The 13,697-nt window shown below is 44.6% G+C and overlaps 1 protein-coding gene and 1 pseudogene across 1 annotated transcript; both read right to left on the bottom strand.

Moving 5' to 3' along the window:
• On the bottom strand, window positions 1-1,006 carry LOC142827302 (olfactory receptor 52P1-like; annotated as a pseudogene).
• Window positions 1,007-11,728: 10,722 nt separating this feature from the next.
• Window positions 11,729-13,697, bottom strand: LOC149526031 (olfactory receptor 52N4-like). The gene has a single exon (XM_089776898.1). It carries the CDS (start codon window positions 13,656-13,658, stop codon window positions 12,720-12,722), a length of 939 nt encoding a protein of 312 aa, XP_089633024.1. The 5' UTR covers window positions 13,659-13,697; the 3' UTR covers window positions 11,729-12,719.

Genomic DNA, 13,697 nt, shown 5'->3' with positions numbered 1-13,697 from the left:
TCACATGATGCAGGCATATTTGCCCATTTTTTCACGCAGCTCTTTAGTTTTGGCCCCATACACAATAGGGTTGAGCATGGGGAGGAGGAGGAAATAGAGGTTGGACAAGAGGATGTGAACGTGGGGACCAATTTCCCTGACCAAACCGGTATGTCAGAGTGGAGAAGAGGAAGGAAGGATAAGAAATAAGCATCACACAGATGTGGGAGGTGCAAGTGCTGAGGGCTTTCTGGTGGGCTTTCCTGGAGGAGATTCTCAGGACGGTTCTGATGATCAAGCCATAGGACAGAGCAATGAGCATCAGGTCTGACCCCGTAACTACAAATGCTATCACCAAGCCGTACGTCCTGTTCACTGTGATGTCCCCACATGATGTCTTTGCCACCGCCATGTGGTCGCAGTGCGTGTGGGGGATGATGCGGTTGTCACAGAATGGCAGCCTGCTCAGAAGCAGGGGTATGGGCAGAATGAAGAGAACAGCTCTTATCAAACCCACCAGCCCAAACTTAGCAATTCGTACATTGGTGAGGATGGTGGTGTATCTCAGAGGGTTACATATGGCCCCGTAGCGGTCAAAGGCCATTGTCACGAGGACGGCTGAGTGCATCACAGTCCCTGCGTGAATGAAGAACATCTGGGTGAGGCAGCCACCCACAGTAATGCCTTTCAAATTGAACCAAAATAGACACAGTACCTTCGGCACGACAGAGGTCGATGTGCCGATTTCTGTGAGTGCCAGCATGAAGAGCAGAAGAAACATCGGCTTGTGCAGAGCCTGTTCTTTCACAACAATGAACAGAACCATGACATTTCCCAACAGGCCCATAATGTAGAACATAGAGAAAGGGATGGCAATCCAGATGTGGGCTGTTTCTAGACCCGGGATGCCCATTAGAATAAATGTTGAAGGATCGGAGGAGGTGAGGTTGAAATCTCCCATGAGGTTGTCGATGTGTTGCTAAGGCTCAGAAATGTTCCAGGTACCTATAAAGGGAAAGAAGCACAGTGAGGGCAGTAATATGCTTTATAGCCAATAGCTCAGTGGTTTGAGCATTGGCCTGCTAAACCCAGGGTTGTGAGTTCAAGTCATTTGGGGCAAAATGTTGTCAGGGATGGTACTTGGTCCTACTCTGAAGGCAGGGTACTGGACTGGATAACCTTTCAAGGTCCTTTCTAGTTCTAGGAAATAGACAATCTCCATTAGAAACAAAAAAAATTATAGTTGCCAGCAATCTCATAAGGAGGTTGAGCAGTGAGATGGCAACATTTACAGATAGCACAAGTCTGTGGAGGTGATAGCCAAGTCTAGAGAAGTCCTGAGGGGCAGCTAACCCAGCCTGGTTGATGGGCAGTATGAGAGCAGTTTAACTTTGATATCAATAAATCCAATATGTATACCTGTTGGAGGGAATAGCTTGAAATCTTCAAACACATAAGAATGTTTAAAAACCACAGGTAGTCCTGTGACACCTTAGGGTATGTCTACACTGCAATGCTATTTCAGAATACCGGAGTGTCCTGAAATAGCTATCCCATGTCTTCACAGCAAGCCTGTTATTTTGGGCTCACTCTTCCAACGTCCCTGTAAACCTCATTCTACAAAGAGTAAGGGACATTTTGTAATAGCAATTTATTTCAAAATTTGGTGCTGTGTAGGTAGCGCCAAATGACTCAATGAGCTATTTTGAAATAGCATCAATATAAGACATGCAATTAGCCTTCCTCAAATTGTGTCTCTTAGTTAGCATTATGGTGCTATGTAGAAGTACCCTCAGGGACTAAGAAAAAAGTATGGTATCATGAACTTTCATGGGTAATAGCCATTTCTTCAGATGAGATGAACCGCAAAGTCTTATGATACTATCTATACGTTTGTTAATCTTTATGGAGTCACAGGACAACTTATTGTTTTTAAAGTTACAGACCAACACGGTGACCCTTCTGAGAGTTTTAAACATAAGAAGGATCTAATTTAACTTCAGGAATTCAGGATAGGGATGGGGCATCGTGGCACGCAGCTCTGTGAAATCCTGCTCACAGTGCAAATACAGACAGAAACTATGCACAACAGTGAGATCAAGGAGGAGAGGAGAGGAGTGGAGTGGGGAATCAAATAGCAAGCACAAAGCCATGAGATCAGTTAGCCATTGTTTCACCCTCTATGTAGTCCCAGATACCCTTCCTACACAGGCGTCCTAAGGCAAGGCCAATGAGCAGCATCAAGGAGCAGATGAAATTCTCATAGGGAGAGAGGTGAAAAAGACTGGGATTGTTACCTCACAACGCACCTGAATTAGAGAGGACATAGGAAAAGTAAGCAGATTAAAATGAATGTTTTCTTCACTCAGTGCCTAATAGACTGAGAAACTCGTTACCACAAGAGGCTGTGGAGGCCAGGATATAAATAAGAATCATAAGGCTTTGGATATTTACATGGATAGTAGGACTATCTAGTTCCTATAGTTAAAGCTAAACAAACAGGAACACCCTATATGTCCATGTGGTTCAGTGCAAAATCCAATCTCTGTTAGGTGCTAGTGTGACAAATCTGTGATTGTTCGATCATCCTCCCATAGATTTTTTTTATTCTTTCACATTCTTCTGCATCACTTGGCAATTGTCAGCCAAAGGCATAGGTCTGATCCATCATGTGATTCTTAAGTTGGAAAGAAGCCAAGTTTCTCCTCTTAGAAAGAGACATTTTGGCACTTGCTTCTGACATTTGCTCAACAGAATGAGCACAAAGTCTTGGTATTTGGAGCAACAGTCCTGCACTTCTGTAAGTTCTGTTAATACTTTTGGTGAGACATTTTCTGCAGGTCTAACCACCAGTGGGCAGATTTGAAACAGAGACCTGAGGCACTTAGGCTACGTCTACACTGGCCCCTATTCCGTAATAGGGATGCAAATGTAGCACTTGGGAATAGGCAAATCCGCGGGGGATTTAAATATCCCCCGCGGCATTTGCATTTTCATGGCTGCCGCTTTTTTCCGGCTTGTAGATAAGCCGGAGAAAAGCGCCAGTCTGGACGATCCTCCGGAAAATAAGCTCTTTTCCGGAGGATCTCTTATTCCTACTTGAAAGATTTGCCTATTCCCAAGTGCTACATTTGCATCCCTATTACGGAATAGGGGCCAGTGTAGACGTAGCCTTAGTGTAGGAGCCTCAACTGATTGAGCTATAAAGCCAGCTGCCTCTCAGCTTAGTCTGTAAAGCTCCCTTGTTCTTATCTCTTGTTGTAAGTGGTCTAAGTGCCACTACATGGGACTAGGTGTGTGGATTACACTAGCACCATAGGAAAATTGGTTGGTCTGTTAACCCAGAGCACAACCTTGGAATGGCTGCCAAAGACAGCTGGAAACTCATAGAGGTATATAAAATCATGAGTGGTGTGGAGAGGGTGAATGAAGAAAAGTTATTTACTAGTTCCCATAATAGAAGAACTAGAGGACACCAAATGAAATGAATGGGTAGCAGGTTTAAAACTAATAAAAGAAAGTTCTTCTTCACACAGCGCATAGTCAACCTGTGGAACTCCTTGCCAGAGGAGGCTGTGAAGGCTAGGACCATAACAGAGTTTAAAGAGAAGCTAGATAATTTCATGGAGGTTAGGTCCATAAAAGGCTATTAGCCAGGGGATAGAAATGGTGTCTCTGGCCTCTGTTTGTCAGAGGCTGGAGAAGGATGGCAGGAGACAAATTGCTTTATCATTGCCTTTGGTCCATCCCCTCCGGGGCACCTGGCGCTGGCCACTGTCAGCAGACAGGCTACTGGGGTAGATTGACCTTTGGTCTGACCCAACATGGCCGTACTTAAGTTCTTATGTTCTTATGAAACCCTGCTGTAAGTGGTCTAAGTGCCACTACATGGGACAGTGAACTATATTAGGTATGTGGGTTGCACAGGCTTTGTCAAAGACTTAAGTTCTAGGTGTTAATTGACAAGAGTAAGCCGAGAAATGTGTCAGCAACTCAGCTACTAACTCTTCTCATGCCTGAATACTGATGATGTTTGCATAGGACTCAAAAATTGGTGGCTCCCAAATACTGGAGAGGATGGGTCCGTGATTCAGTGCTATCTGGATTGCTTGGTAAACTCAGTCAAAGCAAACACTGTGTATTTTAGTATGTCAATGTAGATATCTACATCTAGGAACAAAGAATGTAGGTGATACTTTCATAATGGGGGGGATGTATATGGAAATGTCTTTGAAAAGGTTTGGGGACATAATGGGATATGAGCTCTGAGCCAATGACCAAAAAGAGCTAATATGATCCTGGGATGACAACCCGGGGAATCTCAAAGACTTTGAGAATCACCCAAATACAATCTGGGCCAAAGAGCATCCCAGAACCGGCCTTGGACCAACAATCACAAAGGAAAAAATAATTTGAGAGCTGTGCCCTCCTGTTCATATGCATGAGGGTCTGTGACCCCAAAACGGCCAGTGCTTTCTGCCTATCCATAGACCCCTGCGTGTCCAACCATCACTTGTCCCTTTACTCAACCCCACAACTTTCAGTGTGATCACATTGTGCACACCTCCTTCTGTGTTCCCAGAACCCCAGTGTGACTCGCCTGTCCGTGTACATTCCATTCCCTCCCAAGCAACCACCCGTGTTGGGTTGCTGTCCATGTGTCCCACCTGAGCACTTACAGCTCTGCCACACAGTGAGAGCTGTCACCAAGCACCAAAAAACAGGTGCCAGAACCCACAGTGAAAGTTCACAGAAATATCCCCTCAGACTAGGTTCAACTCACTCTCTGCCTGCACTGAGGAAAGGGGGAGATCAGCCTGAACTACCTGTCTGGGGGGAAAGGAACCCCGACAGCAGCTCAGTCTGTGTGGGGAAGGAGAGAGGGAAGACTGGGTGGAGTCATGAGAAGCCATGAAGTCTAAAAGGAGCCAGTGAAAGTCACTCTGGAGTGACCCCCATGAAGGCTCATTATGAGTACAGAATCTGGCCAGTGCACAATAAATGCCTCATAACATGGACACCCACTGCAGGGGCTCTGGCTGCGTTTCCTCACAAGTCAGTGAAGATGCTGAGCTGGAAAACCTGAGAGCACGAGAGGAAAAAATCATTCACCCCAAATCCCTGAAGGTACCTGAGACAGGTACAAAAGACAAGGAACTGATCTTAAAAACAAATATGTGTCTAGTCTAGTTGATCCTATTTTACCGTGTAAATCCCTTGGCATTTCTGACAAAACTAAGCAGCACAAGTGCAGGTGAATTCCTACGTGGGTGGTCCTTGACTTGAACACTAGAACCCTTCCGGAGTTTCTGCCTTAATGCAGAAACACGCAACTTACACCAAACTCACTCAACAGAGAGGAAATCTCCTTATGGAAGGCAGAGCGCTGAGCTTCTGTGTATGAATTTCATTTCAGACACTCACTGTACTGGAAAATGACTTTTATGATCCAGCTGTACAGTCTCTGTGGACTCAGTTTGGCCAGGATCCACAGACAACCCCCTTGGCTCTGGGAGCAATGGGAGGTGCAGAAAATAGACCATGGAGAGTTTCTGCATGAGGGCTTCCCCAAGGACTGAAGAAATAATTTACCAATTCCAGGGCTGAGATTGTCAAAGCAAAAAGCGTGTGCAGCTTAAGGGAGGTTGCCATAAGACACAGAACCAAAACCCATTTTCAAACGACAGCAGCATATTGGGAATATCCATTCCGTTAGCCTATGGAAAGTCACTGCCCCTTCTAGAGGTCAAATGAGACCCTAAACTGATGGATGCTGGAGGCGGTGGCAAAGACTTTCTTCTCCCTTGATTATGATATCAACGCTATTTGTCAGAAACCCTTAAGGTGCGTCTACACTGTACCCTAAACTTGAAATAAGATACGCAATTTGCACTATGCAAATTGCGTTTCTTATTTCTAAATAGCATATTTTGAAATTTGGCACATCTACACAGTGCCAAATTTCAAAATAACATGCTGATTTGAGACATCCCTTAACCATCATGGAACGAGGGTTACAGGGATGCCGAAATAGCGCACCTATTTTGAAAAATATTTTGAAATAACGGGCGGCTTGTTAAGACGTGAGGTAGTTAGTTTGGGACACCTCCGGTATACCAAAATAGCCACATTGTGGAGTCGTACCTTTAGTGAGTTTGAAAGTGGATATGATCATTATACAAGTATAAAGGATGTGTGATGTAAGGGTACAGTATATATATCACCCTAACCCTAACCGTATCCCTAATTCCATATATATGGCAACAGAAATGATTAGGGGTATAGAACAGCTTCCATCTGAGGTGAGATTTACAAGACTGGGGGATTTCAGCTTGGACAAGAGACGACCAAAAGGGGACAAGATAGAAACCTATAAAATCGGGACTGGCGTGGATAAAGTGAATATGGAAGTCTTGCTTACTCCTTCACATATGACAGGAAGCAGAGGGTAGCTCAGGAGATTTATAGACAGCAGATTTAAAGCAAATAAAGGGAAGTGAGCCTGTGACCTCATTGTTAGAGCATATTGTGATGGCCAAAAATATAATCCAGTTTAAATAAAAGGAGATAGGTCCATGGAGATCTGGGCCATGAGTGGCTGTTAGCTAAGAGGTTCAGGGATGTAAATCTATATTCCAGGACCCCCAGACTCAGACTGCCACATAATGGGACTGCATGACAGAAGATGGATCCTTCAACTTCTGTCATACTCTCTCTGTTGCTCATAGCATAATTTTGCTGAGTCATTCACACTTCAGGCCTTGCTCCAGCTCATACTTCAAACTGTTTCTTTCCATGAGAAACACATCCCGATAATGCAGTCGCGCTCCTTTATACAGCATTTCCACAACACTTGTTGGATGCTGTACTCATAGTATCAGAATGAAAAATATGGATCTCCTCATGTAGTTCACAGAGACTTGCCCGCAACCTGCCTCTGGACAGCCCAAAGGGTTCTGCAGGTCACCACTGCTGGGTGAATGGTGATGAATTGATCACCATCTTGCTATGCATTTTGGAAGCAAATGAAAAGGTGTTCTGGGGGCTGCCGACCCTAGAAAAACCAGTCAGGGAACACACACAAGTAAGATGCGCACAAAAAATCCCACTGACATGACCTCAACTGAGGAGTGGGGAATACTTTGTGACTTTCCAATGTGTGAATGGGAGACATGGAGGGTGTGAGGGTGTTACCTGCAACTTCTTGATGAGCCATTGTTAACAATTTTTTGTCCTCAAGTCTGAGCAGTGGTTGGTAGGGAGTGGCCTCAATTCCTTAACAAAAAATAGGAAGGCAGAGGCTTTGGTGTTTCAGCTGGGCTGTACCTGAAGGAAGGAGCCAAAGATCCCAGGGTGGGAAGACAGCTCTGGTTTGGAGGGGCAGTTGGAAAAGAGGTTCTAGGGTGAGATTGAAGAGTTTGTGCTGAGGTTTCAGTTTAGAATGAGCCACACGTTTTTATTTCTTTTGATTCGTAACCTACTTTGCTCTGCCTGTTCTCACTTATTACCACTTCAATCCTACTGCTGCCACTTAATAAAATCACTTTTATTTTCTATCAAACGCAGTGTGAACAATTGTTACCTGGGGGGGCAACCAGTATGCACATTCCCCCTTTCATTGTTAAAGGGGGCTTACCTAATTCTTTGGGGTCTGATCCCATCCAGGGAGTGGAATCCCAGGAAGCCAGGCCCTAAACTGCACTGTCCTTGGACTTTAAGAGGTTCAGTGTCTGTACTTCTTCTCAGTGGGGGCAGGGACCTCTGCTTGGGGCCTTGGCTGAGGGGAGACCAGCGGAGCTGGCCCAGCAGACTGGGTGGTGAGGAGCCCCAGAGAGCGGGAAGGTGAGTTGCAGTGGCCATATCAGCAACCCCGGGAAGCCCCCCCAAGGGGTCATCTTTGACTGCACCCCAACACTGACACAATATGGCTACGTCTAGACTGGCCCCTTCTCCGGAAAAGTCATGCAAAGCAGGTAAGTCAGAATAGGGAAATCCGCGGGGGATTTGAATATCCCCCGCGGGATTTAAATAAACATGTCCGCCGCTTTTTTTCCGGCTTGGGGAAAAGCCGGAAAAAAGCGTCTAGACTGGCACGATCCTCCGGAATAAAGCCCTTTTCCGGAGGATCTCTTATTCCTACTTTCAGGTAGGATTTAGATATCCCCGCGGGATTTAAATTAACATGTCCGCCGCTTTTTTTCCGGCTTGGGGAAAAGCCGGAAAAAAGCGTCTAGACTGGCGCGATCCTCCGGAATAAAGCCCTTTTCCGGAGGATCTCTTATTCCTACGTTCAGGTAGGAATAAGAGATCCTCCGGAAAAGGGCTTTATTCCGGAGGATCGCGCCAGTCTAGACACTTTTTTCCGGCTTTTCCCCAAGCCGGAAAAAAAGCGGCGGACATGTTTATTTAAATCCCACGGGGGATATTTAAATCCCCCGCGGATTTCCCTATTCTGACTTACCTGCTTTGCATGACTTTTCCGGAGAAGGGGCCAGTCTAGACGTAGCCTATATGTTTATGGCATTCAGTTATGATAGACACTATTCATATTGTAAGTTAAAATATACTGTTGCTGTAAGTGTCTAAAAGTAGAGACTAATGATAATATTAGACTTCTCACCCTCACAAACTTCATCAGAAGTAGAATGCTCCAGGTACATATGAACACTGAGTGGTGCAATAATTTATTTCATAGATGCAACCTTCACAACAGATTTCTGTCATCGCTTGTGGGTCGTAAAATGGAATACATTGGAGTAAATTGAACAGAGGGATTGTGGAATCTCCATCATTCCAACCACAGCATTACAAAGAGGTACCGTCAGCAATGAAAGAGTAAAGAGGCCAAGGTCATGAAAGTTTTTGCTCAAAGTGCCATCCATGTGTCCAAGACCATCAACCCGAATTTCTAAACACTCTTCCTTCAACTTCCTTTATTCCTCATGAAATGAGAGTTTCAGGAGTTAGAGGAAGAAGTTCTCGAGCTCGACATTATTTTGAAGAAAAGGCTTGCTGTGTAGACGCCCACTAAGTTACTTCAGAAAAACATACCCACACAGACATAAGCAGTACGTTTAAAACATCGAAAACATCAGGAATGGTATTGCGTAGAGGTGCGTGTACACTGCAGGACTTAACTCAAAATAAACTACACAAATTGAGCTATATCAATTGCGTGTCTTATTTCAAAATAAAGAGCGTCTACCCAGCGCTTATTTCGAAATAAAGCACTCTGCCTCTGACTTTCCTTACTTCTCGTACAATGAGGGTCACAGGATTTAGAGTAAGTAGTTCTCCAGCTTGATAGAATTTTGACAATATTTCAAAATAACCGCCTGCTCTGTAGATGCAGCCTAAGGTAGATGTACTCTGACTGATAGTCTATTCACACTGTCCAATTGTTCACCTGCTAAGGAGAAAGGGTGTCAGGAAAAACATCTTTCAGGATAACTTCAGGGAGCTGCTGCAAAGTACACTCTTTTAGCTAATCTTTAATAACTTCTTCAAAACACGTCGGCCATAAAGATCACTAGTGTGTCATCAATGGTCTTATTTTTCTATAAACGCCTCTTATCAGAGATATTAGACTCAAGGTTTTAATCCATTTATCTTCTTTCAGTCTCCTTGCCAATAAGCATTCAGTATTTGGTCCATTTGATTAATTCATAGTGGTGGAGTGCCCGTCATGTGGTTACATTTGGCTTGATCACATTCTAAGGTGATCAAAGTCAAGATAATATACTCCAGTTGTCTCCATTTTGTCGTGTCATGCATGTTGAATGTCAGTGGCCACAAGTGAGCACGTTCTAATTATGTATTTTCCCAGTTTGTCATGAAGCCCCTTGCTTTTGACCCCATAAATGATATGGTTGAGTGCGGGGGGGTGGGTGGGGGTGAAGGAAATAGAGGTATCAAAGACTTTCTGGTGGGCTTTCTTGGAGCTGATTCTGAAGAGAGCCCTGATGATCACAGAATAAGAAAGGACAATGACCATCAGGTCAAATCCCATGACTACAACTGCCACCCCAAGCCATAAACTGTGCTTGCTATGATGTCACTACATGACGTCTTTGCCACAGCCATGTAGTCACAGTAAATGTGGGGGATAAGGCGGTTGGCAGAGAATGGCAGCCTTTTCAGGAGCAGGGGTAGGGACACAACTAAAAGAATAGCTCTTATTAAACTCACTAACCCCAGCTTAGGGATGCGTGCATTAGTGAGGATGGTGCTGTATCTCAGAGGGTAACATCTGGCCACATAGCGATCGAAAGCCATGGCCACAAGGATAGCTGAGTGCATAATAGAAACTGCATGAATAATGAAGGTCTGAGTGAGACAGGCACTTACACTAATGTCTTTCAAACTGAACCAAAATATACACAGAGCTTTCGGAATGACGAGGGTAGTTGTGCTGAGATCGGTGAGCACCAGCATGCACAGCAGCAAGTACATCGGCTTGTGAAGAGTCTGCTCTTTTCCTATCACAAACAGAACCATGAAATTGCCCAACAGGCAGATAATGTAGATTGTAGTGAATGGGATGGAAATCCAGATGTGGGCATCTTCCAGGCCAGGGATGCCCATGAGGATACAAGTTGAAAAGGCAGTGTGGATGAAGTTGAAAACTGCCATGAAGTAGTCAGTGGGTTGATAGGTTTCTGAAATTCTCAACATTCCTGGGAAGGGGGAGAAGCAGAGTGAGGGAGATTACATACTTTATAACAAACGGTACTGTTAATAAAACAGCCTGTTCGACACACGAAAAGCCTCTACCGCAGCCTATGCTTGAATCCTAGAATCCTGGAATCTTAGGTCTGGAAGAGACCTCAGGAGTCATTGAGTCCAACCTCCTGCTCAAAGCACGACCAACCCAACTAAATCATTCCAGCCAGCGTTTTGTCAACCCAGGCCTTAAAAACCTTTGGAGATGGAGATTGTACCACCTCCCTAGGCAACCCATTCCAGTGCTTCCTCTCTCTCCTAGGGAAATAGTTCTTCCTAATATCCAACCTAGACCTCCCCCACTGTAACTTGAGACCATTGCTCCTTGTTCTGCCATCTGTCAACACTGAGAACAGCCTTTTTCCATCTTCTCTGGAACCTCCCTTCAGGAAGTTGAAGGCTTCTATCAAATCCCCCCTCTCAGTCTCTTAGCTTCTGTAGACTAAATAAACTCAAATCCCTCACTCTCTGCTCATAGGCCATGTGCTCCAGCCCCCTAATCATCCTGTAGATCATCCTTGTAGATGTCCAAGCTTTTAGTGCTTCCTGCTTATCTCATGGCCTCCACTACCTCTTGTGACACTGAGTTCCTCAGTCTAACTCATGGGTTCCCAAGCATGTTCTCCAGCCCCTTTATCCAGAGGCCTGCCTGACCTCAAAGATTTCCCTTCTGTTCTCCTGTGTGGCAGACTCCAAATTGCACTGTATTAGCAGATCTAATATAACTTCTGCAAAATACATGATGACTCTTACTGGATTGTCACTTTTCATTGCTTCCAAAACACTTCTAAAATCATAGGAGTCTAGACTCAAGATTTTCATCCACACACCTTCTTTCACACTCACTTATTTACATGTACGCCTACTTTTCCCATTGTGATTAGAAGAAACAGAAAGCTAGATTTTTAACCTTGCATCAAAAAGTCTGCTTTCCAATTACCCCTTAACCATATAGTGTTTAATTGATGAATTCATAATGGCTGCATATACACGATATAATTGCATTTATCTTGATCACATTCTGGGGCATCCATGCATCAAGTTAAGGGTAACAAAGTCCAGTTCTCAAAAACACACAGTTTCACAACTCTCTCTGCATAGAATATCCTCCATTCTTGCAGCAGCTTTCCAGTATTTGCACTTTCCAGTGGAAACATTTGGTTTATCCCCCAGGCTTCCTGAAGGATCAGATGTAGAAACATGAGGTACATTTTGTCCATTGGGTAACTGTGCATATAATGAAGAATCATAGAAAACGATGGTTGGAAGAGAAATCAAGAGGTCAGCTAGTCCATCCTGCAAATTCAGCATTGTTGGTACTCACTTTGTCTTTGCCTGTGACAAGTGTTGCGTCAGTTCATCAAACTCTGCTCAGACAGGGTCTCATGGAAAGCCACATTCCTTTAGAAAACTGAAGTGTCTTCCGATTATCCAGAAGTCACAGAAAGGTCAAGTGGCATTGCCGAAGTCTAGACTGAGAGTTGAATGAGAAAAAGAAAAGGAATTTGCGGTACGCAAATTGAGTATCTTTTTCCAATTTACTTTCAAATGAGCCTTTTCCGAAATTTGGCGCATCTACACAGTGCCAAGTTTCAGAAAAAAGTGCTCTTTCAATACATCCCTTACGCTTTGTAGAAGAGGTTTACAGGGATTGCAAAAGAGCAGTCCGCTTTTTCAAAAAAATTGTTAGAAAAGTGGACGCATTCCTTGCACGCAGCATTGGTTTTCCGGGATAACTCTGGTATCTTGGAAAAGCAATGCAGTCTAGATGTAGCCAGTGTGTGTGAGGGTGGGAACCGATGGGTGACTCTGAAAGAATTCTGATAATGGTCAGACAGAGGGAACTTAGCAACAGAGAGAGCAGTGCTTGGTGACGGAGTGATAAGAAATTTGGTTTGAGGAACTCCTCAGACTGCGAATTCCACAATTCTGAGTTCTGATGAAAGAGCACCATTAGGCAATAAGGATATTTCCTTTCCTTCTCTTGTGACACGTTAAAAAAAACTGTACCAAGGCAATCAGATTCTGCAGGTGTATTTGCCCACTTTCTCACGAAATTCTTTGATTTTGACCCCATAAATAATTGGGTTGAGCATGGGGGGGATGATGAAATAGACGTTAGCCAAGATGATGTGAACATGGGGAGCGATGCCCTGACCGAACCGCTGTGTAAGACTGGAGAAGAGGCAGGAACTATAAGAAATGAGAATCACACAGATGTGGGCTGTGCAGGTGTTGAGGGCTTTCGGATGAGCTTTCTTGGAGGAAATTCTGAGGACGGCCCTGATGATCAGACTGTAGGACAGGGCAATGAGCGTCAGATCAAAGCCAATAACTACAAATGCTATCAACAGGCCATATATCTTGTTGATTGTGATGTCCCCACATGATATTTTTGCCACAGTTATGTGGTCGCAGTATGTGTTTGGGATCATTTGATTGGCACAGAACGGCAGCCAGCTCAGGAGCAAAGGCTCGGGAAGAATGAAGAGAACAGCTCTCATCAAACCCACAAATCCAAGCTTAGCGATTCGTGCATTGGTAAGGATGGTGGTGTATCTCAGAGGGTTACATATGGCCACATAGCGATCAAAAGCCATCATGACAAGGACTGCTGAGGACATAGCAGAAACCATGTAAAGAAAGAATGTCTGGGTGAAGCAGCCAACCAGGGTAATGTCTCTCAAATTGAACCAAAATATACATAAAGCTTTAGGCACGACGCAGGTGGACATGCCGATGTCGGTGAGCGCCAGCATGCAGATCAGCAGGTACATCGGCTTGTGCAGGGTCTGCTCTTTGCCTACAACAAACAGAAGCATAAAATTTCCCAACAGGCCGATAATATAGAACACGGAGAATGGGATGGAAACCCAGATATGAGCAGCTTCCAGGCCAGGGATGCCTATTAGGATGAATGTTGAAGGGTCAGCAGGAGTGAGGTTGAAAGCTGCCATGAGGTGGTTGGTGCATAGACCAGCCTCAGAAATCCTCAA

Source organism: Pelodiscus sinensis, chromosome 1, assembly GCF_052426305.1.
Source record: "Pelodiscus sinensis isolate ZL-2025 chromosome 1, ASM5242630v1, whole genome shotgun sequence".
Taxonomy (NCBI): domain Eukaryota; kingdom Metazoa; phylum Chordata; order Testudines; family Trionychidae; genus Pelodiscus; species Pelodiscus sinensis.
The sequence above is the reverse complement of the archived record's forward strand: the minus strand, read 5'-3'. Positions and strand labels throughout refer to the sequence as shown.